The sequence below is a fragment of the Dendrobium catenatum genome, unplaced genomic scaffold (assembly GCF_001605985.2).
Source record: "Dendrobium catenatum unplaced genomic scaffold, ASM160598v2 fragScaff_scaffold_1220, whole genome shotgun sequence".
Taxonomy (NCBI): Eukaryota; Viridiplantae; Streptophyta; class Magnoliopsida; order Asparagales; family Orchidaceae; genus Dendrobium; species Dendrobium catenatum.
The window spans coordinates 13,444,624-13,469,319 of record NW_021319682.1 but is presented as its reverse complement, the minus strand read 5'-3'; the positions used below and the strand labels follow the sequence as shown (position 1 = coordinate 13,469,319).

Below are 24,696 nucleotides of genomic sequence, written 5' to 3'. Positions count from 1 at the left end.
TCTGAAATAAGTAACTTAGCTGATGGTAAGATTTATTATATTGTATTAATGACAAGGCAATTCAAGAGATTCTTGAGGATCAATTAGAAGAAACATCATGACAAGTGAAAAGAAAAAAAAAATAATAAAACTTCTATTGATGTAATATATTTTGAAAGAAAAAACCTTGAACTCATAAATAGGACTATCCAAATCTAAAAGTCCAACCATCTAAAGATAAAATTGAGGAGAAACTACAACAAAACAAAAGCAAAAAGATGTCTAAAAACTCTTAAAAAACCAAAGCTGAGGAGGAAGTTACAAATGTGTGCCTTATGGTGCAAAATAGCTCAGGTGACTTTGAGGAAGATCAGGTATATGACCTTACCCTTTATGAATTAATATTAGTTCCTAAACATTTGCATAATAAATATAAAAAATTAAAAGAAAATTTATTGCATTTTAAATTTGTGCATACCTAAAACATAACTAAATTAATAGTGAGGAAACATGAAAAATGTCTATGACATGAAATAATGTTGCCCTAATATACACTAAATGTAATACCATCATCACATCATACAACAACAACAACAACAACAACAAGCCTTTATCCTTAACTCTGCAACACTTAACTTATTATTATTGTTCTATTTTAATGGCCAACATTTTGCACTATAAAGCATTGCAGGTTTCACTACCATCAAATAGAATTTCCCCTTAAGTTTGAGAGGGATTTTCTATCACATAACAAGCTCGATGCATTCCTCCTCTTCAACCATCCAACTTGAATTCTACCAATAATATCCGCATCTATTTTACCATCACTCTGAATAATAGACCCAAGATATCTAAAATGTGTGCTATTATTAATGACCTGATCGCCCAAAGTCACAATCCCCCACTATATCTATTATTACTAAAATATACTCCTTATATTTAGATTTAGATCTACTCAAACAAAAGCCTTTAAACTCTACGGTTGACCTTAATAATTCAAGTTTACCTTCAACTCCCTCTCTAGATCTATTTAAATAGAAAACCCTTTCCAAAGTCTCTTCACTTGAAATAAATGATCTATTTATAGTGGCTACAAAACACTTGAAATATTACTAGTCAAACCCACAACATTATGGCACTGAATTAGCAGCACTATGATAGTCTCAGTGAATTGTCACTTTTCTTTGATCCTATTTGATAATTACCCAACCCACCATGGTGTTGCTAAATTGATCTTGGCATTGGGTGATCTAGTGATATGATGCGGTATCTCTATCTTGGACCTAAATATGAGCACTCATTATTTAAGGGACTAAAGCACTATGGTGTTATAATTCAATGTAGCGGTGTTAGCTTTTCTATCTTTACTATAAAAAATCCTCCCCTGTAGCACTTCAACATTTGAAGTACTAGCACTATGGCACTCCAATTTGACTTTATGGTACTAGATAGTTAGTGCTTTGGTACTGAGCTGTCTATTTTGACATCAAGTTTCTACCCAGGGCACTGCAGTGCTGGTCTTTGTTGCATCACATTCTTTAATGAACTTTCTTCCAATTAACCTCCTCCTTCAGAATTTTCTACACAAAAACAACTTAAGTATTTTTCACAAAAAAAAATTCAGTTAAAACACTTCATGTTCAAACTTAACATATCCTCCAAACCTAAACAATTAATTCTTGTTCTCAAGTAATCCAATTGTGTACTATTGTTTTATATCATTTTGTTAGTTTTTAATCTTACGAAATTATAGTTCGATAGATCATAATACAAATACTTGGTTTGTCCATAAATTAATGATCATAAAATTTAATATTATAGATGATACCCTTATAGTTTATCATCATTAATATCCTATCTAAATTGAACTTCTAAGTGTATGTGTACATTTTGCGCTAGGTCTTATTTAATTTAGGCTTTAAAAATTTTTAAATTACTAATTAAACATAATTTTGATTATCCTAACTTCTCATATTCTAATCCATTAACTTTATGTATGAACTTCTTATGATTGTATTAGGTGATAGAAGAAATAAAATGGATACCAATTTTTTTATTGCCAAAATTTAGCTTTTACTTTTTTCCTTTTTTTTCTTTTCTATTTTCTTGTCTTTCTTTTTATTTTCTTATTTTCCTTTTTTCTTTCCTTCTATTCTTTTCGCATAACACTTTTGTCAACTAAATTCATCATAATGATATTGAATACCAATTAGTCCTTTTAGTCACTTCTTTGGTAAAAATTAGTGCAGGTTAAAGTATAGTAAATGTCATTATGATTCCATTCATACTCATCTATATTATTCTACAAAAATAATATAAATATTTAAATCCTTGCCATATTTATTAAATAATCCTTAAAGATATTAATTAGGTTCTTAGTGAATTAAGACATCACTTTATTAAAAATTATTAGTTATTATTAGGTTAAATGATTTAATATTTTTCAATTTGCTACACATCCAAAAACTAAACTATTATCTCCTCATAATCATCTTTTGATATTTAGAGCTAACATAAAATGAGCTAGATAATATAAATAAAGTTTGTGCATATAACATGACAAAGTATAAGTAAAATAATTTTATTAAGAGAACAAAACACAACACATTTTATAATCCCCTCCCCCAAACATAAAATAAAAATAAAAAGAAATATAAAGAACAAAATAAAATAAGCAATCACCTATATTCTCAATCTTCTTCTTCTTCTTTTACTATTACTGAGGAGGAACCACTAGCACTATAAGTTTCAAAAGATGTGGCAACAAGAAAGAATGTCATACTTTGTCTAACATTTAGTAGGTAGTTCATAAACATGTCGACTTATGCTGAGTTAAACTGTGTAATATACTAGAACTCTCACTACTATTGATCGATCATATAATCCAATTTATGATTCATTCCCTACTACTACTTCCTTGATGCATTCACATTTTGATGTAGGCAGACCAATGACTTCCTTAAATATGAAACTCTATCTCTTAAAATCTAAGGGTTCCTATACCTTGAGGTGATCGGGGGTAGGCTAGATTGAACTCTTATGGAGGCTCCCTAAAAGATTGTTTAAAATATAAAATTTTATAATTAGTAAGAGCAGCATTATGGAATAACTACTTCTCAGTAGGATCCCCATATACCCATACTTGTTTACATAATAAACAAATTAATGAGGGGTGTCTATACCTTATTGTAGTTGAACCCTAAACATATGCTTGATAGAATGAAAAATGATTTTTATTTCATCTATTGTTAGTTCCTATTTAATTTCATAATAAGGAGGGCTATAAAAAATACTTTTCCTATATTTATTGTGATAGCCTTTTTAATATCATGATTAAATAAGGATCTATCCTTACTTACCTGGCTAATAATCTTACTAAGCAATATCTTTAAAATTAAATAAAATAATGCCAAGTTTTTTCTTCTGGGTTCTTAGTTGTGTCAAGGCCATTTATTAATTGATCCACATTTTATTTTCATTATACTTTATAATTAGGAAATGTCAAGAAACTTATTACTTCAACATAATGAATGGGGCTATTTAAAAAGATACATAATCATCATTCTACAAATTGAGGATTTAATAGACCTGATTAACAATTTCACTATAAAAATGTACCCAATTCACTATAAAAATGCTTTATTTCCAAGATGCTCCTTTGCATTAGCAGTTAATTCCCTAACAATAGGGATAATAATAGCTATAGGTTCCTCAATGAACCCCTCAAAACCCCTCCTTACTATATTTAATTTTAACCTCTCCCCTCTCCTCTAAGATTACTAAACACCCTTTGGGGATCAAATTCTTATGGAATATTACCAAAATATACCTCTCCATAACTTCATCATTGATAAGCTTGTAGGAGTAAAAAAATAAGTAGGTCTTCTTCTTCTCTGTAATGTAGATCTTCAGTGCCATTTGTGTAAGACAAAGATAGAGTATAGTACGTAATTGTAGGAGTTTAACAAATATATAGAGAAATGAACTCCAAATCCTCTAAGCCGCCTATTTATAACAAGTTTTAGCATCATGGTGCTATAACAAGAAGCACTATGGAGCACTCCCAATCAAATTTCAACCTTCAATCATGATTCACTTTTTAATTTTTTTAAAATAAGATATAAAATATCATTATAGACAACATTGTGGAATTATACCTTACATTCTACAATGTTATTGCTTTTTGACCTGTCAGCACCATAACAACAACAATAACAACAACAAATATTTATTCTACTATGTAGGGTCGGCTACATAAATCCTTTTCATCCATTGTGCTCTTTTAAAATTCCAATTCTCATTTAAATCTAATAAAGAAATGTTATTTCTAATATTTTCTAACTAAATCTTTTTAAGTATACCTCGGCCATTCTTAACATAAGCCAAATCTAATACATCTACTCCCCTAACAGGGTCATCAAAAGGCCTATGACTTATGTGACCAAAGCATCTAATGAAACTCTCTCTAATCTTATCTGTAACTAGAGCTACACTAACCTCTTCAAGTATATGATCATTTCATCTTTGGCCTTTAAGACTAAAGCCACTCATCCTCCTAAGCATCATCATCTCTTCAGCACTTTACTTAATTTTTTGCTTCTCTTATAATGGACAACATTCTACACCATAAATCTTTATAGGTCTTACCTCCATCTTATAGAATTTTCCCTTAAATTTGAGGGGTACATTTCCATCACCTAATAAGCCCTAGGCTTTCCTCCATTTCAACCATCCAATTTGTATTCTATTAATAATATAAGCATCTATTTCACCATCACTATAAACAATAGACCCAATATATTAAAAACATGTACTCTCATTACTGATTTGATCAACCAAATTCACTATCCCCCACTCAATCTAATACTTTTTAAATTAAACTCAATGTATTCAATTTTATATCTACTCAAAATAAAACCTTTAGATTCTAAGGTTGACTTCCATAATTAAAGTTTTCCATCAAGTCGCTCACTAGTATTATGACTAAGAAGAATATCATTAGCAAAAAGCATACACCAAGGTACATTCTCTTACATATGTCCAATAAGAACATCCATGAATAAAGCAATAAGATATGAGCTTAAGGCTGATCTTTGATGTAATCCAACTAAAATAGGAAAATATTTAGCCAAACCACTATGTGTTTGAACACAAATAATGTCTCCTACATACATATCCTTAATGAATTGAACATAAACATTATTTACCACTCTTTTTTCTAGAACTTTCCATAGCATGTCTCTTAGTACTTTATCATATTCTTTCTTTAAATCAATAAATATCATATTTATATCTTTTTTATTCCCTCTATACATCTCCATCAAACCTCTAAATAAATGGATAACTTTCACAATAGTCATACCCGACATGAATCCAAATTAATTTTAAGAAACATTAGTATCACATCGTAACCTATACTCAATAACTCTCTCCCATAGTTTTAAAGTATGATATAATAAATTAATTCCTATACAATTTGAACACTTTTGTGGATATGGATCACCTTTAATCTTAAAAATAAAAATCAATACACTCCTTATCCACTCATCTGGCATTTTTTTAGTTTTAAAAATAACATTGAAATGTTTCATAAGTCAAAAATTAATTCATCTCCTAAGTATTTCCACACCTCTATAGAATATCATCCCGTACAACAGTTTTTCACGCTTCATTTTCTTTAAAAGCCTATCTAACTTTGGCTTTAATAATAAATTGATAAAAAAAATTATTATTTTTATTTAGGGAGCTAAGGTCACTAAAGTCAATCATATTCTCACAATCTTCATTTAGAAGCTTATCAAAATATCTCTTCCATCTTTATTGAATATCCTCATGTGATAAAAAAATAATTTTTATTCTTCATCATTAATGTCCTTCACCTGAATTAAATCCTTCTCCTATCTCTTTGCTTGGCTAACAATACATATACCTTTTGCCCTCCTTAGTATATAATATATATTATAAACATTAAAAGCTAAATTCTTTGCATCACATATTCCTTTCTTAAACTCCATACAGGGCTCTTTATACACTACAGGAAAAATGGCTATTACCGGCGGTTCCAACCGGCGGTTTATAGACCGGCGGTGTTACTGGCGGTTAAACCGCCGTCGTTTAACGGCGGTCTGCCGGTGTTTTTTATACGTTAAACCGCTGGTGAAAGTTTCCTACACGATTTTTTCCAGCGGTCAAAAAACCACCGTCAAGCCGCCGGTAAGGAAAAAAACCGCCGGTTAATATAGAGTAACCGCTGGATTTCAGCGTTTTTCCTGTAGTGATATATTTCCCTATTTTTGGGGTTTTTAAGTCTAAACCAATTTTTATAACAAAGATTCTTATTTTTTATCTTTCTTGCACATTTTGATTCCTCCACCAACTATTTTTACTTTTACGGGCCTTTTCTTTTAGTACTCCAAATACATCCTTTGTAATATTATTAATATCACTTGTTACTTTTTCTCTTGTAACATTAGCTTTCTCATGCAGACAAAATCTTAAGATATTAAATCTTACTCTCAAAAGTATTTTTATTAGTTTTTTTTAAATGCCCCCATCTAATTCTAGAATAATATTTGACTTTATTTTTTCATTTTATGCCCCTTCATCTTAAATTTCATAACTACTAAGCGATGGTGGGTACATAAACTTTTCACTTAGAATAATTTTATAATATTTGCAATCTAAATGATCTATTTTTCTTATAATAAAATAATCAATTTTATTTTTATTATATTCATTCTTATAAGTGATATGATGCTCATCTCTTTTCTTAAATAATACATTAGCAATTACAAAATCATAAGCTAGAGCAAAACTTTTATATGGTATCACCAACTTCAATGGTCACTTCAAACACCTAGCCACCATTAATACTTTTAAAATCTTCTACCACTCTAGCAACATGTCCATTTAAATATCCTACAATAAAAGTTCTTAATTCAAGAGATATTTTTTGTGATGATTCTTCTAAGTCATTTTAAAATTTAAATTTTGAATAAATATCTAAACATACTTAAGGAACATAAGTGCTTATAATTAATATTAATAATCTTAGCATCAATAGTAATCTTTAAAGATATAATTTTATCACTAATTCTATTAAGTTCTGCAATATTATCCTTTAAATACCTATATATAATTATACATAAACCATTTATAGTATAACTCTTATATGAATACCTCAGTTTAAGTGCTAAACTATTAATCTCCTTCCCCTTCTCTCCAACCCATTAAGTTTCATGAATGTATATTATCTTCCTATGAATCATAATATATATTAAATCCATTAATTTGTATATATGGGAACCTATATTACAATTTTCAATTTTAATTCTAGTTTCATGGACTAGCTTCATTCTGCACATCCATCTATGATATGAGAATCCTACTTATTTGACACTGCAACTGGGCATCGGTGCAATGTCCCTTACACTCTTCTTATTGTATTTAAGTCATACAACACTTCGCTTCTAGGGAATACCCTAGCATTAGCACAATGTATTAAAAAATTCATGTCATGATTATTTGATATATTTTATGCTAACTATCGACTATATAATGTAACCCTCCACTTTTCTAATCCAAGGCTTGGGACATGGCAATGATAAACCCTTTTGACCAATCAGTAGTGCAACATTCAAAATGAGTAATAGCACTATTGTGCTAGAAAATGTGGCACTATAATGGCATACCATATGTTATAATTATAAGAAGATATGTATTGTGGCGCTCAAGTGTATTACACTGCAATATTGAGGGACAACATTATGTCACTTCAGTGATAAGTGTTCTGGCACTATAGGCAAGCACTCATGAAAATTAGGTTTTTGAAGGTGCACTTCACACATACTTTACAACATTCAAACACTCTTATACATAAACTACAAAAATCATAAACATATAACGTATTCTTGGTTACCTCCCAAATAGCGACTAGTTTATAATCTTCAGCCAAATTACGCCAAACTTTTATTTTTCATGTTGAGCCAATTCTAGGGACATCCTAAGGCGGTCAATCTCTCCTCCTAAATAAGGATAAAGTCTTTGTCCATTCACTTTAAATGCTTGTGCAATATTTCTTTTCTTAATCTTAACTACACCATAGGGATACATTTTAACTATGGTAAATGGTCTTGACAACATGAACTTCAACTTCATTGGAAATATTTTAAATATTGAATTAAATAAAAGCACTTTTTGTTAAGGTGTAATTTTTTTCTTATTTAGCTTATGATCAAGCCATCTCTTAATTTTTTCCTTATAAAGTTTAGCAATCTCATAAGCTTCCAATCTAAATTCATCCTCTTCATTTAACCGTAGTGGCCTTTTTTCTCTTGCATCCTTCAAATTATAATTCATCTCCTTGATTTCCAAGTAAACCTTATGTTAAAGATCAAGAGGTTATCCATGACTTTGCTTGATGATTGACTTTTGTTTTCTTAGTTTTAGCCTTAGCATCTTGATCTACAACCATACTTATGTTATCTTAGCTCCAATTTGACATGATACATTCTCATTTTACTCTCCTATACACTTATATTCATTAGTTCTTCTAATCTTCTATCTACAATAAATATATTCCTCTAAAAAATAATTCAATTAACAAAAAAAGTCAAATTATATTTATGATCATCAAAACAAAATAATATGATTTAAGGCTCATGGGGTCAATAGGGTAGATCTCTTCTATGCTTAACCATGGTTGATCTTAGTAAATGCAAATAGTGATAATCATTCAAGCCTCTCCTTATTTATCGTATTACTTGTTGGTATAATGTAATTGACTAAGAGAGTTTTGGAGTTGGCTTAGTGGCTTCGGTAGGAAAAATTATTATGTCCAGAAACCGGACGTAGAACGTCGTTCGCAAACCAAACATAATGCATCAAGCAGTACAGAGTCGTGGTATCGAGCGGTAACGAGCAATACCAAACAATGGGTGACCTGACACATTCCGGTTGATCTCTGGATGATGTTTGGCACCCGCACAAAATAATTAATCATTTGATATAGCAAATATGGTGGCCTCCACCCTACCACCACTCTAGTTGTCCCTAATTAGTTCTAATGTTTGCCCACTATATCTCAGTTACAAAGTTCAAAATAACCACTAACATCAAGAAATCCAACTCCTTTGAGCACAGCCATGACAGCTAATCGTGATGCTGTCATCTATCTGTTTCAAGCATATTACATTTTTATTTTTTTAAGAAAAAGAAAAGGCGGATAGCTGTGGAGGACCTCGAGGGCATTTCGGGAAGCAAACAAAAATATAGGCTGCTGGCACTGCGTTGCGATCCAGTTAACAGCGGAGCCACGTGGGAGAGAGGCCACGCAGTGACACACCACATGTGCCAGCTCTTGTATCATATCCACCTGAAATCAGACCCACATTCAGACCCGAGGTTGATCCTGCGAGTAACGCCAGGTGTCGTACTGTAAAGGAGAGTATAATTGCAATCGCAAATAATTTTTGGGAAAAATTATAAAGATTCCTATGCTTGATTGCCCAATCAAAATGACCGGTGCCATGCATGTATGTTTTGTGAGATTTTTTATTGGTTATTTTTAGGAATATATTTTTATTTTTAGAAATTAAAATCCAATAAATATTAATTTTTTTGTCATTTATATTTTATTAATTTGAGTTCTTATCTGATTCAAACAAGGAGGTAAAGTTCGATTTTGATTTCTACTTCCAACTCAGCATAATTATCATTAGGTTTATCGTTTGAATATATTTATCAATATTAGGATTTAAACATGATTGTGGTTTTCATTTTTTTTTTCTAATTATAAATTTTATATGATATTTAATTTTAGAAATATAAAATAGAAGAAGCTGTCTATTTATCTTTTAAATAATTTAATAAATCTTAGAAATAAAATTTTAGTGATATTTTCACCGTAATTTGTAAAATACGATTACCTAAATGTGAATAAATTTTCAATAATATATTGAATTTTGTATTCTAATCTTAATAAGTTTTTAGAAGATTTATGTAATAAATGTATATTCACATATGCATTAATCTCAAGTATCTAACATGTAGTTGACGGGTCATGATAGAAGAACCCGTTTTTATCGAGATCAATAGGTGACTGCCAAATGACCAACAACATCTACTCACATATGTTTGCATAATCAAGTTGTCCTTCATAGGATGCTATCAACGGTCATCATGAGTCAATTCATGACTCATCACTAGCGAGAAAATGAGTCAATCACATGGGCCACTTGATATCATCTTGGGCAGATAGCCTCATTCATGCTCTTCAATCCCAAATATACATAGTCAATTGGATGATGGTGGTCAGTAGGACCATAGTTGTGCTGAGCTGCTTTAACCTCTCCAGCTTCAACACACAGCAGGGTACCTGAAACAAACAAAAATCCGACACAGGCGAAAAATATATAGTGAAAGGAGAAGAGTCAATGCAGGTAGCTTTTCTCGTTTCATTTTTTTTCTTTCTATTTTCCCTTATAGCAGTACATAAAAGTAGTACTTTAAATAAACTTATATTGTGTAGATTAGATAGTTAGAGATGAACAGTCCTGATGAAAAAAATCTGATAAAGTGCTCCATTGTACAGATGTAATGGAACCATAATTTCAACATAATATGTTGGCTTGCTTATCACCTCCCCTCAAGCTAGTAATTGGTTCATTAATGGTAAGCTTATTGCGAAGCTCTCAAAAATGTTGATCAGACAACGCTTTTGTAAATAAATCGGCTAACTGATCATTAGTGTGAATATGAGACACTTGCAATGAGTTGTTCTTGATGCACTCATGAACAAAACGAAAGTCTAGAAATGATTGTTTGTGAGAGCAATTAAAGAGATATTATCATAAAACAATGGTGTAGGAAATGAAGAATCAATTTGAAATTCTTTTAATAGTCTTCGAAGCCAAATAATGTCTATGACAGTCGTAGCAAGAGCTTGATATTCTACTTCAGTGGATGATCTGGCAATTGTTTTCTATTTCTTGACTTGCCTAGAAATAAGTGTACATCCTAAGAAAGCATAAATTCCAATCATAGATTTTTTATCATTGGGATCACTAACTCAATCAAAATCAGAATAATAAGATAAACTAAGAGCGGTAGCATTAATGGGCAATTCCAAAGGAAATAGTACCTTTGATGTATCAGAGAAGCCGCTTAAGAAGCTTGAAATCATCTTCTTGAGGTTGATGCATATGTTGACAAAGTTTATTAATTGTGTAAGAAATATTAGGCCTTATGAGTGCTAGATATTGAAGAGTGCCAAGTTGCTTGAATAGTTCGATCTGAGTGGGTAATGGTTAGGAGGAGCTTAAGGATGATTTGGAAGAAATAGGTGTGGATATTGGCTTACAATCAATCATACCAACTTTGTAAAGTAAATCAGCAGCATAATTGGATTGGGATAGATGGAGACCAATTGGAGAGTGTAATAATTGCATTCCCATAAAGTAAGAAATTATGCCAAGACTTTTCATATGAAATTTGTGATGTAGAGCTAAAATAAGATTCTTGATTAATTGTTGAATCATTATTACCAGTGAGTATAATATCATCTACGTAAATCAAAATATAATGAACTACGAAGTCCTTGTGATAAATCAACACAGATAGGTCGGTTATTATATGAATGAATCCATATTGAAGAATATATGTTGAAAAAGTCTCAAACCATTATCTCGGTGATTGTTTTAAACCAAAGATAGACTTTTGTGATAAGAAAACATAGTCTGGGTGTAAGGAATCATTGAATCTGGTTGGTTGAGACATGTAGACAATGTCATTAAGATTTTCATGTAAGAAGGCATTTTATACATCAAGTTGAAGCACCTGCCATTTAAAAGTACAAGCTAGATGTAGGACATGAATAGTTGAAAGTTTAGATTAAAGGTGTGAAGGTAATCAAGGCCATACTATTGATTGCAACCTTATACAACCAAACGAGACTTATATCTTATAATAGTGCTATCTAAATTAAGTTTAGTTTTAAAGATCCATTTGCATCCCAAAACATTTTGATTTGAAGAAGGTGGAACTAATTTCCAAGTGCTTTGTTGTTGAAGAGCTCCAAACTAATTGGACATTGCTTATCGCCAAACTAAGTGTTTGACTACCTTAGTATAGCCTGTCGGATCAGAAGTGACAATGGAAGAGTTCATACTTACAATATGCGTGGGTTTAAGTGTGTTAGTCTGAAGCCTTGTAACCATGGGGTGAAGGGATTGAGGTTGATGTGGTGGAGCTTATGCAAATGGTGGTGGGGAAAAATAAGTGGATTGAGGCGAAATAGCGAGAGGAGAAGCTAGTGGGTGTGGTTGGGATAGTGGTATAATATGGTGGAGGAGGTACAATGTTGGTTTGAATGGGTAAGTCTGGTGTGGAAGAAGATTTTGGCTGGGTAAAAATTGGAATAAGTAATGGCGGGGTCTTGTAGTGGGTAAGAGGTATTGGAGGATATATGGGAGAATGTTGTGAAAAGGGAAATACATCTTCAAGAAATTTGACATGACGAGATTTAAAAATTTTATCAGATTCAATGTGATAACATTGGTATCCTTTTGTAGTATAGGCGCAACCAATGAAAACACATGACAAAGATTTTGAATGAAATTTGGATAGAGAGATGGAAGGAGAAGAAAGGGGTAACAAAGAAAACCAAATGTCGTAAGAAATGAATAATCAGGATATTTAGTGTAAAGTAATTTAAACGGAAAAGAAAACATTTAGATAGAGGTGGGAGTCTATTTATTAAATAGACTGATGTAACAACAACATGGACACTATTGTAACAACAACATGGATCTAGAATGAAAGAGGTAGATTTACTTTAAGAAGTAAAGTACAAGTCATTTCATGTGATGGTGTTTATGTTTAGCAATGCCATTTTGTTTTGGGGTATATGGACATGTTATTTGATGAAGAATGCCACAATGAGATAGAAAAGATTAAAAATATTTTGAGGCATATTCACCACCACCATCTGAACAAAAATATTTAATAGTTGTGTTGAATTATTTTTCAACCAATGACTTATATTGACAAAAAAATTGAGCAACCTCATATTTAGCTTTTAAAGGATAAACCAAATGAAAAACAAGAGAAATCATCAACAAATAAAACATATATAGTATTTAAAACCATTTAAAGATAAAATTGGGAAGGTCCACATAAATCACTATGTATAGGCAAAGGATGGGCTCTGGAAGAGCTACTTTAACTTCTCCACCTTCAACACAGCCATGTACTAGAAACAAAAAGAAACCAGACACATGTGGAAAATAAGAAAGGAGAAGAATTAATGCAGGAAGCTTTTCTCATTTCATTCTTCGTCTTAATGTTTTCCCTTACAACGGTACATAAAGTAGTATTTAAAAATAGATTTATACGATGTAGATTAGGTGGTTTGAGTTGAACAGTCCTGATGCAAAAATCAGATAAAGCTAAGTACTATGCTATACAGATGTAGTGGAAGCATAATTTCAACTTGATATGTTGGCTTGCTTATTAAGTTGGAAGGCAATAGAGGTCGGAAAGATTGTAGTTAATGATGGTGGTCAGAATAGCCGTAGTTGACCGACGATAGGGGTTGAGGAGACTGTAGTTGGGTGATTGTGATCGAAAAGACCAAAGCTGGGTGTCAGAAATACCACAGTCATAGGGCGACAGATGATAGGAAGGCCTTAGTATGGAGACATTTGGTAGCTGGGAAGAAATCTGATGATAATAAGTGGCTGGGCGTAAGTTCAATGACAGTTGGTGGTGAGCTGAAGTTGCTCTGGCCAAAGTTTGGCAATGGTCAGTGGCTGGGCAGTAGTCAAGGCGGATCTTGGTAACAAGAGAGATCTCAGATTTCTCTTCCTTTTTACTCTTCTTTCCCTTCCTTCCTCATCTTTCCCTTCCCCCCATGAGAAATGAGGAATCTAATAATAGTTTTCTGTGAGAGAAAAGACTAGTAAATAGGAAGAAGAACAAGGGCACGTTGGGAGTGGTTCGAATGTATGATCAATATCAATTTCAATATCAATTCCCTTAAATATAAACCATTTATTTAGTATTTGAGCGCCTTAATGATGCCAAAATTTGGCAATCTTGTACTTGTTGGAATTATCTCGTCAAGCCACTCATTATTAAGTTAAGCATGTCACATTTAGAAATTATTTAGTTATCCAATTTACGATTTTAACCTTCTAAATGCACTTCAGGTCATCAATTTGGACCTATTTGGCAGATTGAGTCAAATTTGGTGTCATTGGTTTCTTCTTTTTCGAGACGTTCAATTTAACTGTAAGTTTGCTGAAATCGGAGTTCGGATGATCCAGGATTTAATTTTAAAAGTTCTCAACTCAAATTGCCTCGAGATTCCTTCCCGATCAAGAAATTTTTTTGAAGATTTATCATTATTTTAAATAAATTATTTATAATAATATTTTTGACATAGTTTATGATTTAACAGTTATTTAAATAAATATAAATATATAAATGTATATATATATATATAACAATTTTTTGATGGAGATGTTAAACCGCAAAATTATTTTATATTTCGACCCTACCTCTTAAAATATTAATATCTTTCAGATGAATTTAACCTGAAATTATATCAAAATCACCGAATTCCGCTCGAAGCCGCCAAAACCTAAACAGCCAATTTAATCCACCCATGTTTTGATGTCTCCCTCTATATCCTTATTACCGAGTTTATTTACGCAAATACCTGAATCTCCAGCCAGCGCCACAGTATCAGCTACACGAAACATTAGTATCAATCAATTACAGCTTGACAGAGAATCCAGACCGTCCAAATATTGTGGGGCCTAATGCTACGACAGCTGTGATCCTGCGCATCTTGCAGCAGAAACTCTTTCTGTAATCGTACACAGCCACGGCAAAGTCGTAAATACTGTAAATAGCAAGGTGATTTAAAAATCAGGTTATTCTATAATTGCTTCGTAGGTCTTTTAGCTTGCAAACACTAATACTCTTTTGTTTGCACGCCAAAGAGAGCGCTGTAGTAAATAGGCGCGAATTAAGAGAGCTGAAGGCCAAGAAAGCATTGTGTCGACTTAGCAAAATCATAGAGAGACAAAGAAAAAATTAAAGATGGGTTACTGGAAAAGTAAGGTTCTTCCAAAGATCAAGAAAGTATTCGAGAAAAATGGAAACAAGAAGGCCGCCGCCGAGGCCTCCAAGTCCTTTGATGACTCCAAGGTCTCTCTCTCTCTCTCTCTCTCTCTCTCTCTCTCTCTCTCTCTGTGTGTGTGTCTAGATCTCTATGTATTTTATCTAAATGATTTATTTCATGCAGGAAGAGATTAACAAGGAATTGGAAGAGAAGAAGACGGAGCTCCAGCCCAAGGTTTTGGAGATATATGAAGCATCCTCAACTGAGATCAAGGTACCTCTTTTGAAGTTGAACTACTCGCCTAGATGGATCTTTCTGTTCTTCATGGTTTGTTAACAAAGCTAATTACTTTATCGAATTCTTAAGCAGGCTTTGGTCAAGGAGCGTCATGAAGCCGGGGTAAAGAAGAACTCCACTGCTGTCACCACCTTTCTTGAAGAACTTGCAAAGATTGGTACGCATAAATGCTTAGCAAACGAAAACTATGTTGATAGGCTTTTAAATTTTTAATTTATATTAGAATTAATGTTAGTTATGATATTTTTGAATTGTATAAAGTAACCTAAATATTTGTATAACTTGACTTGCCAGACTTCCCTGGCTCGAAGCCTGTAAGCGATGCCGTTTCCAAGTTCGGCCCGGCCTACGTCTCTGCACCCGTAGTCTTCATTCTTGAGAAGGTCTCCACCTTCCTTCCGCCGGAAGAGATCTCTGTGGCCAAAGAGGAGAGCGGCGCAGCTGAAAAAGATGTGGTCATCGCCGAGGAGGAGAAGGCGGCAGAGGAATTATATGAAAAGATTGAAGACAAGCAAGTTGAAGAGGAAAAGGCTCCCTCAACGGAGGAGGCGGCGCCGCGGCAGCCTGCCTGATCGGCAGAGTTGGAGGAGGTTTCTAAAGCCTGATTTGGTGGAATATTTTTACGAGTTACCGCTCAACTTTACATGCATGGTTTATTATTATTATTTTCTTAAATTAATGCGTTATTTTTGTTAGTCACTTCATGTATTTAATTACGTTTGTTTCGTGAATTATTGTATGCATTTGTTGCTCTCATATGTAATTATTATTTATGAACTTAAAAAGGTTTGTATTTTTTCTTATGTAAAATTATTTGGAAAAGTTCAGATTATTTTTCTTCTCCTGCTTTAATTCTCTTCCATTATTCCTCGGAAAAAGTTGTGTTAAAGTTTATTGATAAAAAACTGGTCCAAATAAATTTTATTATATTTATTTTAAAATAATTTTTAAATTTTAATTTTGCTCTAATAAAAAATAATTAAGATATCCTAACAAAATTTTTCTCTTATACGTAGAGGTGTCAAAATCAGGTTATGGGTCTGGTTCAGGTCGTACCCTAAACTGACATACTATTTGACACCACCCGAACCCAACCCTTTTTTTGCAGATGGGTCAGAAATCTCAACCAGAATCCGACACATTGGGTTTCCGACTTGACCCGACTCGACACGAAAAACTAACTTCAAGCCGCTTAGGCTAGCTGAGTGGGAGCATCCGCATGTAGTTGCGGGAGTCTCGAAACTCGACGACCTATACGTCTCGCTTGTGGGAATGCGCGATGGAGGAAAGCAAACTGGAGCTTCTCCTCCGACAGGCGGTTGCAAAGAAATGGAGCTTCTTCTCAGCCCTACTCTAGGGTTTTTAAATCAGGTCTATTTTTGAAACCCCTATTTATACACATATGATTTGCAGAATTTCTAAGAATTATGAAACTACAAATGTTTCTACCAGCTTATTAACCGCTGTTTGCTGCTGCCACGTGGCATCTAAAGCGCTGTAAGTTTGTGACAACATGTGGAACAGGCTGATCAGTGTCTGGGTGGGTACGAGAAGTATTTATCGTGCGGCAAAATAACTCTGGAATTTACGGGAGATGGCAATTGGCAAAGGAATTCTGATATATAAATATAGAATTAAGAAAATTAATTTAGAAATAAAAATGGATTTCAATTTAAAATGAGATTCTCACTTTTTATTTATCTTTTATTAAGTGATATATCAAAAGCAAAACCATGTTATTTTAATCTAACTAAAATATAATTTTATCACGTTAACATATATTTTTTTAAATTAGGCTGTGTTTTCTTAATAAATAGAAACCTAAATTGGAAGGAAAAAATCTTATTAAATTACGTGTTTTAAATGAATTTGAAGTATTAAATATTGTAAGGAAGAAAGAGAATGGTTGACTATTTTTAAGCTTATCATAAGCTAAGAGAATAATTTTAAAATAAGTAAATCTTATAAAAAATACTATATTGTCATGTGAAAGAATAAACAATTATAATAAATAAGATTTAGTGGTATAGTTATTAATATATTAGCTGTTGTACAAAAATTTAATATGCATAGACAAAAGTTTGTATGACACTGATTTTTTTACTTCAGAAACCTAAAAAGGGTAAAGCCATGTGTTATAATAATGCAATATATAGTTACAAATACATGAATTTAATTTTCTTCACAATTAAAAAAAATTTGAGGCTACACAATTCACTACCAAAAAACGAGAGTTTTCGCAGCGGTTCGCCGGGAAAGGTGAAAATTTGTGCTGCGAAAACCTTATTTTTTGTTAGTGATTGAAAAATACAATTTGATACTCATTGTAGAAATTATAGAGGCTGAGAATCTAGAGTAGACAGTTGAAGTCTAATAATAGGGTTGGATATTAGTTGTCATGGAACAATAATTGGATGATAGAAATCTCATAATATTTGTACTAGTTTTTTATGATGATCATCAACATAATTTTTATGCAATATAATAATGATATTCAACTTTCTTAGCTGCTAAGCCTTTTTTTCTATAAATAATGAGGTCTTATTTATATCTTTTCAGTTCGAAAATTTGGCCAGATTTCAAAACACTCGATCAACTGGATCATATACTCTTGATCATAAGTCATTTTTTTAATTATTTCAATACTTTAATGACATCAAAGTTGAGTGATCTTAGTCTCATAAAGCCACTTGATTTGATAATGAGCAAGATTAGAAGATCATTTGGTTCCTCAATTAATACCCCAATGCTTTCAATTATACTTCAAGTTCTTCATTTAACTTCATTTGGACAAAGCACAAATAAATTTTTATATCACTCGGTTCATCCCACTATAGGAAAATCTGTCAATACCATCGGGCTTTTTAGGAATATAGACTTACATCGGAAAAATCGGCCGTCTAACTGGAGGAATATACGTCGGTAACTTAACAGCAAAATTTTCGTCGTTAGAACACCGACATGTATTCCACCTGGTTTTCGCCGGTATTTAAAAATTTTCCAGCGCAATTTCTATCATTTATTACCGACGAATATTACGCCGGCTTACTTAAACTAAACTAGATGAGTAGTACCAACGTATTAGCCGCCAGTAATATGGGCGACGGATAATCTGCCGAAAAACTCGACAGAAAGAGCCTTATTCTGACCCCTTCTCCATTTTTCTTCTCATTAGATGCTGGTTTCCCATAATTTTTGCGTTGGAATGCTGTCAGAAACACCGCCATAAACATTTATAGCATAAAATTTTCACCGATTTAGCTTTTTTGACGCCTGAATTACATTCAGAGCTTTTTTCTTTGAAAATTCACCGAAAAAAGAATTTTTTGATAGATTTCTAGTTTACTAGCAGATTTTGTCCGCCGGTAATAGAACATTTTCCTATAGTGCCTTGTCAAGAAATTAAATTCAGTTTTACTATATGTTTGCTCAAATCATAGTTCAAATGTTCCTAAATTTAATTCCATAAGTTTTAAATAAATTATTGCATTGTTATTCATGTTTATCAAGTGAATTTTTTTGTATATATATACCTTCTCAGGTTATTCATGTTTATTTTTTTATTTAATACTTTTTTTAATAATTCTAAAAGTAGAAATTTTGGGCCCAACAAATTCTGAAAAAATTAAAATACTTCTAGAAATTTCATTTCCTTTTATTTTAAAAAATTTTCCCCCTTTTTTCAAAATATCCTCCCCCCCCCCCTTTAGTCCTATAAATATGCCCCTTGGGCAGGTGGAAAATGCATCTCTTCTCATCCTCCCTTTTCCTTCCAACTTTTTTGCATTTGAGGCATTCCAATGCTTTTGGTAGGTGGCTTCCCCTACTCAAATTAGTGCCCCTATGTTATGTAGAAGTTAGAATTTTCCACTTCTTTCTCACTTTCTCCCCCATTTTTTTCTTACTCCAATGGCATTCTATTATTTAGGTAGGTGGCACCCCCCACTCAAATTTAGTGCCCTCTTTAGTATTGAAGTTCAAATGGGTAACCACACCACCACCAAAATTTCTTTAGTCAAAGGAGATCAACCTACTGTCCAATCTGATGGCCTAAAGAAGACTAAAAAAGTGGCCAAAGCTAAAGATGTCGCATCCATAATAACTAGTGATTCCTTGATCATTTTTAGGAAGAAATTTTACATCCATAATTATCTTGTGATAAAATTCCTTAAAATATGCTCATGCCTATTCCCCTCTCTGAGGATTTTTTACAGTGTACAAGTTTAGTTTATGAGCGGGGCTACGATTTCTACCTCCTCCGGAATTGATTGACATTTTAGCAACATGTGGAGTGAGTTTATCCCAGCTTTATAATAGAGCCACATCAATCATAATGGGATTGATCGTATTTTTCAGATATTATAGATGGGTATTATCTCCAAAGTGCCTTTCTCTAATGGGTAGACTTATTGGTGATATGTATGGTTATATCTCTTTTAGTTCTATGTGGCTGAATATTCGCACTTGAGACCCATCAAAGAGCTGGGTTGATGATTTTTTCTTTGTGTAGAATGAACGGAATCTCCAAAAAAATTGGAAAATTGAAGGATTTACCCAAGCTCATACATGTTGGAATAGAGGATTTATTGAAGATGCTCAATCTTCCTAATGTCGACACCCTTCACTTGGAGATATACTATTTAACTAGATATGTAGATAAAGAATATTTATTCAAGGTTAAATATAATACATCTACTCTCCTAACCGGGTCATCGGAAGGGCGTTATTTTATGTGACCAAATCATCTAAGGCGACTATCATATCTTCCACTAAATCTACTCCAACGTTTTGACGTATATTTTCATTTCTTATCATGTCTCTAAGAGTAAAGCCACTCATCCACCTGAGCATCCTCATCTCTGCAACACTTAACATTATGGTTCTCTTTTAATTCAAGTCTCGCTACCATCTTATAGTATTTTTCCTTAAGTTTGAGAGGGACTTTTCTATCATAGAACTAACTTAATGCATTCCTCCCCACTTGAATTCTACTAATTACATCCCCATCTATTTCACCATCACTCTGAACAATGCCCACATATATCTAGAACATGTACTATAATTAATGCCTTGATCACCCAAAGTCACAATCCACCCACTATATCTATTATTACTAAAATTACACTTAATATATTCAATTTTAGATCTACTCAAGCGAAAGTCTTTAGACTCTAAAGTTGACCTCCATAATTCAAGTTTACCTTCAACTCCCTCTCTAGTCTTATCAAAAGAAGAATATAATCACCAAAAAACATACACTAGAGTACAACCTCTTGCAAATGTCTAGTGAGAACATATAATCACGAAAAAGCATATAAAAAAGCACACCTCAGAGGCGGCGTCGCGTATGGGATCTGGCTGGTGTGTTCGTCGGCGGCCTTGCAGTTGGAGTTCGAGGGCGGCCGGTGTGGGGTCGGCGGCCGGAGACAGGTCGTCAGCAGTTGTTGTTAAGCCGCTCTATCGCGCGAGAGATGGGCGGAGGCAATGGGGGAACAAAGTCCGAAGAGAGAACAAAGAAGATGAAATGAAATGGGAGGCTCGGGCTGTTTCATTTTAGGGCTTTTACCGGCGGTTTTCTGGTGGCTGAAGCCACCGGTATTAAAATGACTTAACACCGACGGTTTTAGCTACCTGTATATCGCCGGTCATATTTACGTCCGATGGTTAACCCAGCGGTGCTATGACCACCGGTAGTTCTGTCAGCTTATGGTTGAATAATCGCCGGGTAGGCCGCCGGTATTAACCGGCGGCTAAACCGCAGGCTATACCGCCGTTATTACCGGCAGCTAGACAACCGCCGGTCTAGGCTGCCGGTAATAGCAGAATTTCCTGTAGTGATCTACTCATATAGGGAAATTGCGTGCTCGTAAGCTAAAGAAGTCGGCCAAAGTCCCAGAGGCAATTATCCAACCTTCAAAGGCTCCACCTAAATGATTAGGGAATGAGAGCAATCCACATACATCCAAAAAGAAAAAGGTGGAGGAGATTTTGACAGTCACTAGAAAGGTCACCATATCTCTTTATCTAAGTAATATATTCCCGAAGATATTTTAAAATATCAATTTGTTGGCCGTCAATGGACTGAGGAATTAGTGAGTTCACATTCTCTTTTTGGTTTTTTTTTTCTTTTTTCATTCTTATAATGATATGTCCCTTACAACACTTTTCTTATTATTTCAGTTAATGCAATGCATGGATCTGGAAATTAAAATGACCAAGACCTTAAATGATTAAAATAATGAATTTGTGAATATGGAGTAATTACAGGGAGAGTACCAAAAAAACATGATGGAAAGATAAGCGAGATGAAGGTTATGGAGGAGCAAATAGTAGAGTGTAGGGCATAATTGACTACAATGGCAACTTCAGCCACTTTACAAAATAAATAAATGGACCATCTTACATATTGAGTTGGTGGATGCACAAATAATAATCAATCAACATGTTAAAGATCAGCAAGTCCCTGAGGAGAATATTGCATGCAACCATTGAAAATGGGAACAAGAGGCTCCAGGGTTTGTTGTTAGAGAAGGAAGACATGTCCAAGTCAGAACAACCACCTTTTAGAGTCATAAAATAATTTAAGAAGTTGGTTTCTATGAAGATAATCATCCAGGATAACATTCAGGAAGCTTGTGATCGTATATATGATATAGAGGTGAAGGGCTTGGAGTTGGAGCTTAAGGATAAAGAATTTATTATAGATTTTTTTGAAGGGTGACTATTTAGTGCAGCGTAAGATTGGATCTAAGATCGAGGGTTTAAAACCTATCAAGGCTTCTAGTGACTCTTCTTCAGATTGTGATGGTGATGAGATAGAGAGTGAGTTGCAAAAGGTTTTTGTCCTTGAAGAGAATGTTAATATTGAGATTTAATAGTGTTTTTATATTATTGGTTGTATTATTTTGCATGTTATATGCATTTGATCTTGATGTTGTCTTATGATATATTCAGTGATATATTAAGAAGTTGTTGGTGTTATTTTTTCTCATTTTCATATGAATATAAACTTTACTTAGTTTTATTTCAATTTGGATGATGAGAAATATTTTAGTGGGCTATTTGCACTTGAGTGAATATGAGGGATATTCTCTTTTAATATTTGATCTATCCCAGGTTGTTAGTCAAAGAATTTGCTTGAGGACATTTAACCTATATGGAAGAGATCAGATCAAATCCCCCCTGTGAATGATCATAATGTAATTTGAGATTCAAGACATCCTCCTAGAATGTTTGACCTATTCGAGATTATTAGTCAAAAAATTTGCTTATAATATTAACCTATATGGAAGAAGTCAGATCAAATCCCCTTAGGATTGATCACCAGTGATTAAGATATAATATACATTATGTATTTTATGAAACATAAATCAAGAAGATAAATTATATGTTAGTTTTTTATTCTTTTATAGAAGGAGATAATATCATAACAAAACGAACATCACATTTACACATTATATAATGCAGTACAATCATTCTCTAATATAACTTAGGGATATAGGAGTTAGGAGAGTTTTACCACGCTCAACACAAAAAAAAAGACATATGGGGACAACAACAACTTGGGAGAAAATACATAACACAAAATAAACAATACTATAAACACCTACTAATAATACTTATGAAGGTTACCAACATTCTAAGTTTGAGAGAGAATCTTCCCATTAGCATCCTTCAGTTTGAATGAGTTAGGCTTGACCATAACTACCACCAAATAAAGAGCCTCCCATAAGGGAGAGTGTTTATTTCATTGAGGGCCCTTTCCAACTACTACAATGCTACATAGAACTAGATCCCCGATTGAGATATATTGAGATTTCACCCTACGACTATAGTGACAGGAAACTCTTTAATTAGTGATATGCAGTAGTCCTAAGTGTGGCTGCATCTCTTACTTTTGGTAGGAGATCTAAGTTATTTCTGAGCTTCTACTCATTGTTACTGAAGTTGAAAGCCTGAACTCTATTACTTGAGACTCCAATATCAACCGATATGACTCATTTCATACCAAAATAGAGATTGTGCGAGATTTTTCTTGTAGGAATTCTGGTGGTGGTTTGAAAAGCCCAAAGACCCATTGCCTCATAGCCTTCCATAGGTATGTCTTCATCCCTTTATGAATTATCCAGTCTATAACTATTGTTTGCCCATTTGCCTGAGAATGGGTGAAAACTGTGTGGACTAGCTGAATATGAAAATCCTTATAGAAAGTTGTAAGGATTTTTCTAATAAATTGAGTCCTGTTGTCAGTGATGACCCTTGTAGGAATGTCAAAAAAAATTATATTCTTTCATATGAACTGTTTGGCATTGACTTCATGTTGGTGGAATTTTGAAAACAGATTTTGAAAATATTAGTTTTCTTTGGGAATTTTAAAGTTTAGATTTAACTCTAATTCTAGAAGTCGAATCTACTCGTTCGGAAAAGTATATCACCCCGAAGGACGAAAATAAAATTCCATAACGGTGTTCAGACTTAGAATCATGAAATTCATCTCGAATATCATGGCTAGATTCTAAAGAGAACTCCAAATGGCCCCTAGGGGTCAAGGTAAAGTTTAACTAAATAATCCAATTATGGTATTCAAAGAATATGATTGTCGAATTCATATCCAAAGCCTTATCAAAGAAGGATGTATTTCCCCAAAGGGAGATAACACCTTTCAATGATAATTCTTCTAATATGATAACGACAATCGGTCTTTAACTTTTTCCCAAAGAAATCTAAGAACATTTTAAAAAAAGCTTAATTTTGAAATCAAGTGTGTGGTTCCAAATGAGCGCAAGCCCTCGTAGTTAATTACATCGTAGGGAGACAGAGTCCCCTACGAAAACTCTCGATTAAAATAAGAATGAAATTTTGTTAGATTCTCTAGGAGTGATATCAAAAAAAGCGAATAGAATCTTTTGGAAGATCAAAAGGGAATGGATCAAGGTTGAACATTTATTAACAGAATTGAGCGAAGAGAAGTAGGGGACACTTTGAGATTCCAGAACCATCAGGAAGTGTCCCAACTTAATCTAAGTGTTGGGCTTTACATTTTAGGATTGAAAGAAAATTTTAATTGAAGTTGAGCATTTTATTAAAAATTTGGGATTATATTCCCGAAATTTGGGGTCTTATAATCAAAGATTTGCCTCGGATCCTAAATCTATTTTGGACACTGGACTACAGTCGTCCGATCCTAACTAATGCAGTGCAGAACCTAGACTTACCCCGGCCTGGATTGAGAAGCCAGCTAACCACCTAATCGATTTAAAATATATGAATCCGGTCTATTATGAAAGAGTGGT

The 24,696-nt window shown here is 33.2% G+C and overlaps 1 protein-coding gene across 1 annotated transcript; it reads left to right on the top strand.

Annotated features, from left to right (window-relative positions):
- Positions 1-14,946: 14,946 nt before the first annotated feature.
- On the top strand, positions 14,947-16,235 carry LOC110104124 (plasma membrane-associated cation-binding protein 1-like). Its single transcript, XM_020833101.2, has 4 exons — positions 14,947-15,192; positions 15,290-15,379; positions 15,476-15,560; positions 15,698-16,235. The coding sequence occupies exons 1-4, from the start codon at positions 15,085-15,087 to the stop codon at positions 15,973-15,975; spliced, it is 561 nt and encodes a 186-aa protein (XP_020688760.1). The 5' UTR covers positions 14,947-15,084; the 3' UTR covers positions 15,976-16,235.
- The last annotated feature ends 8,461 nt before the right edge of the window (positions 16,236-24,696 follow it).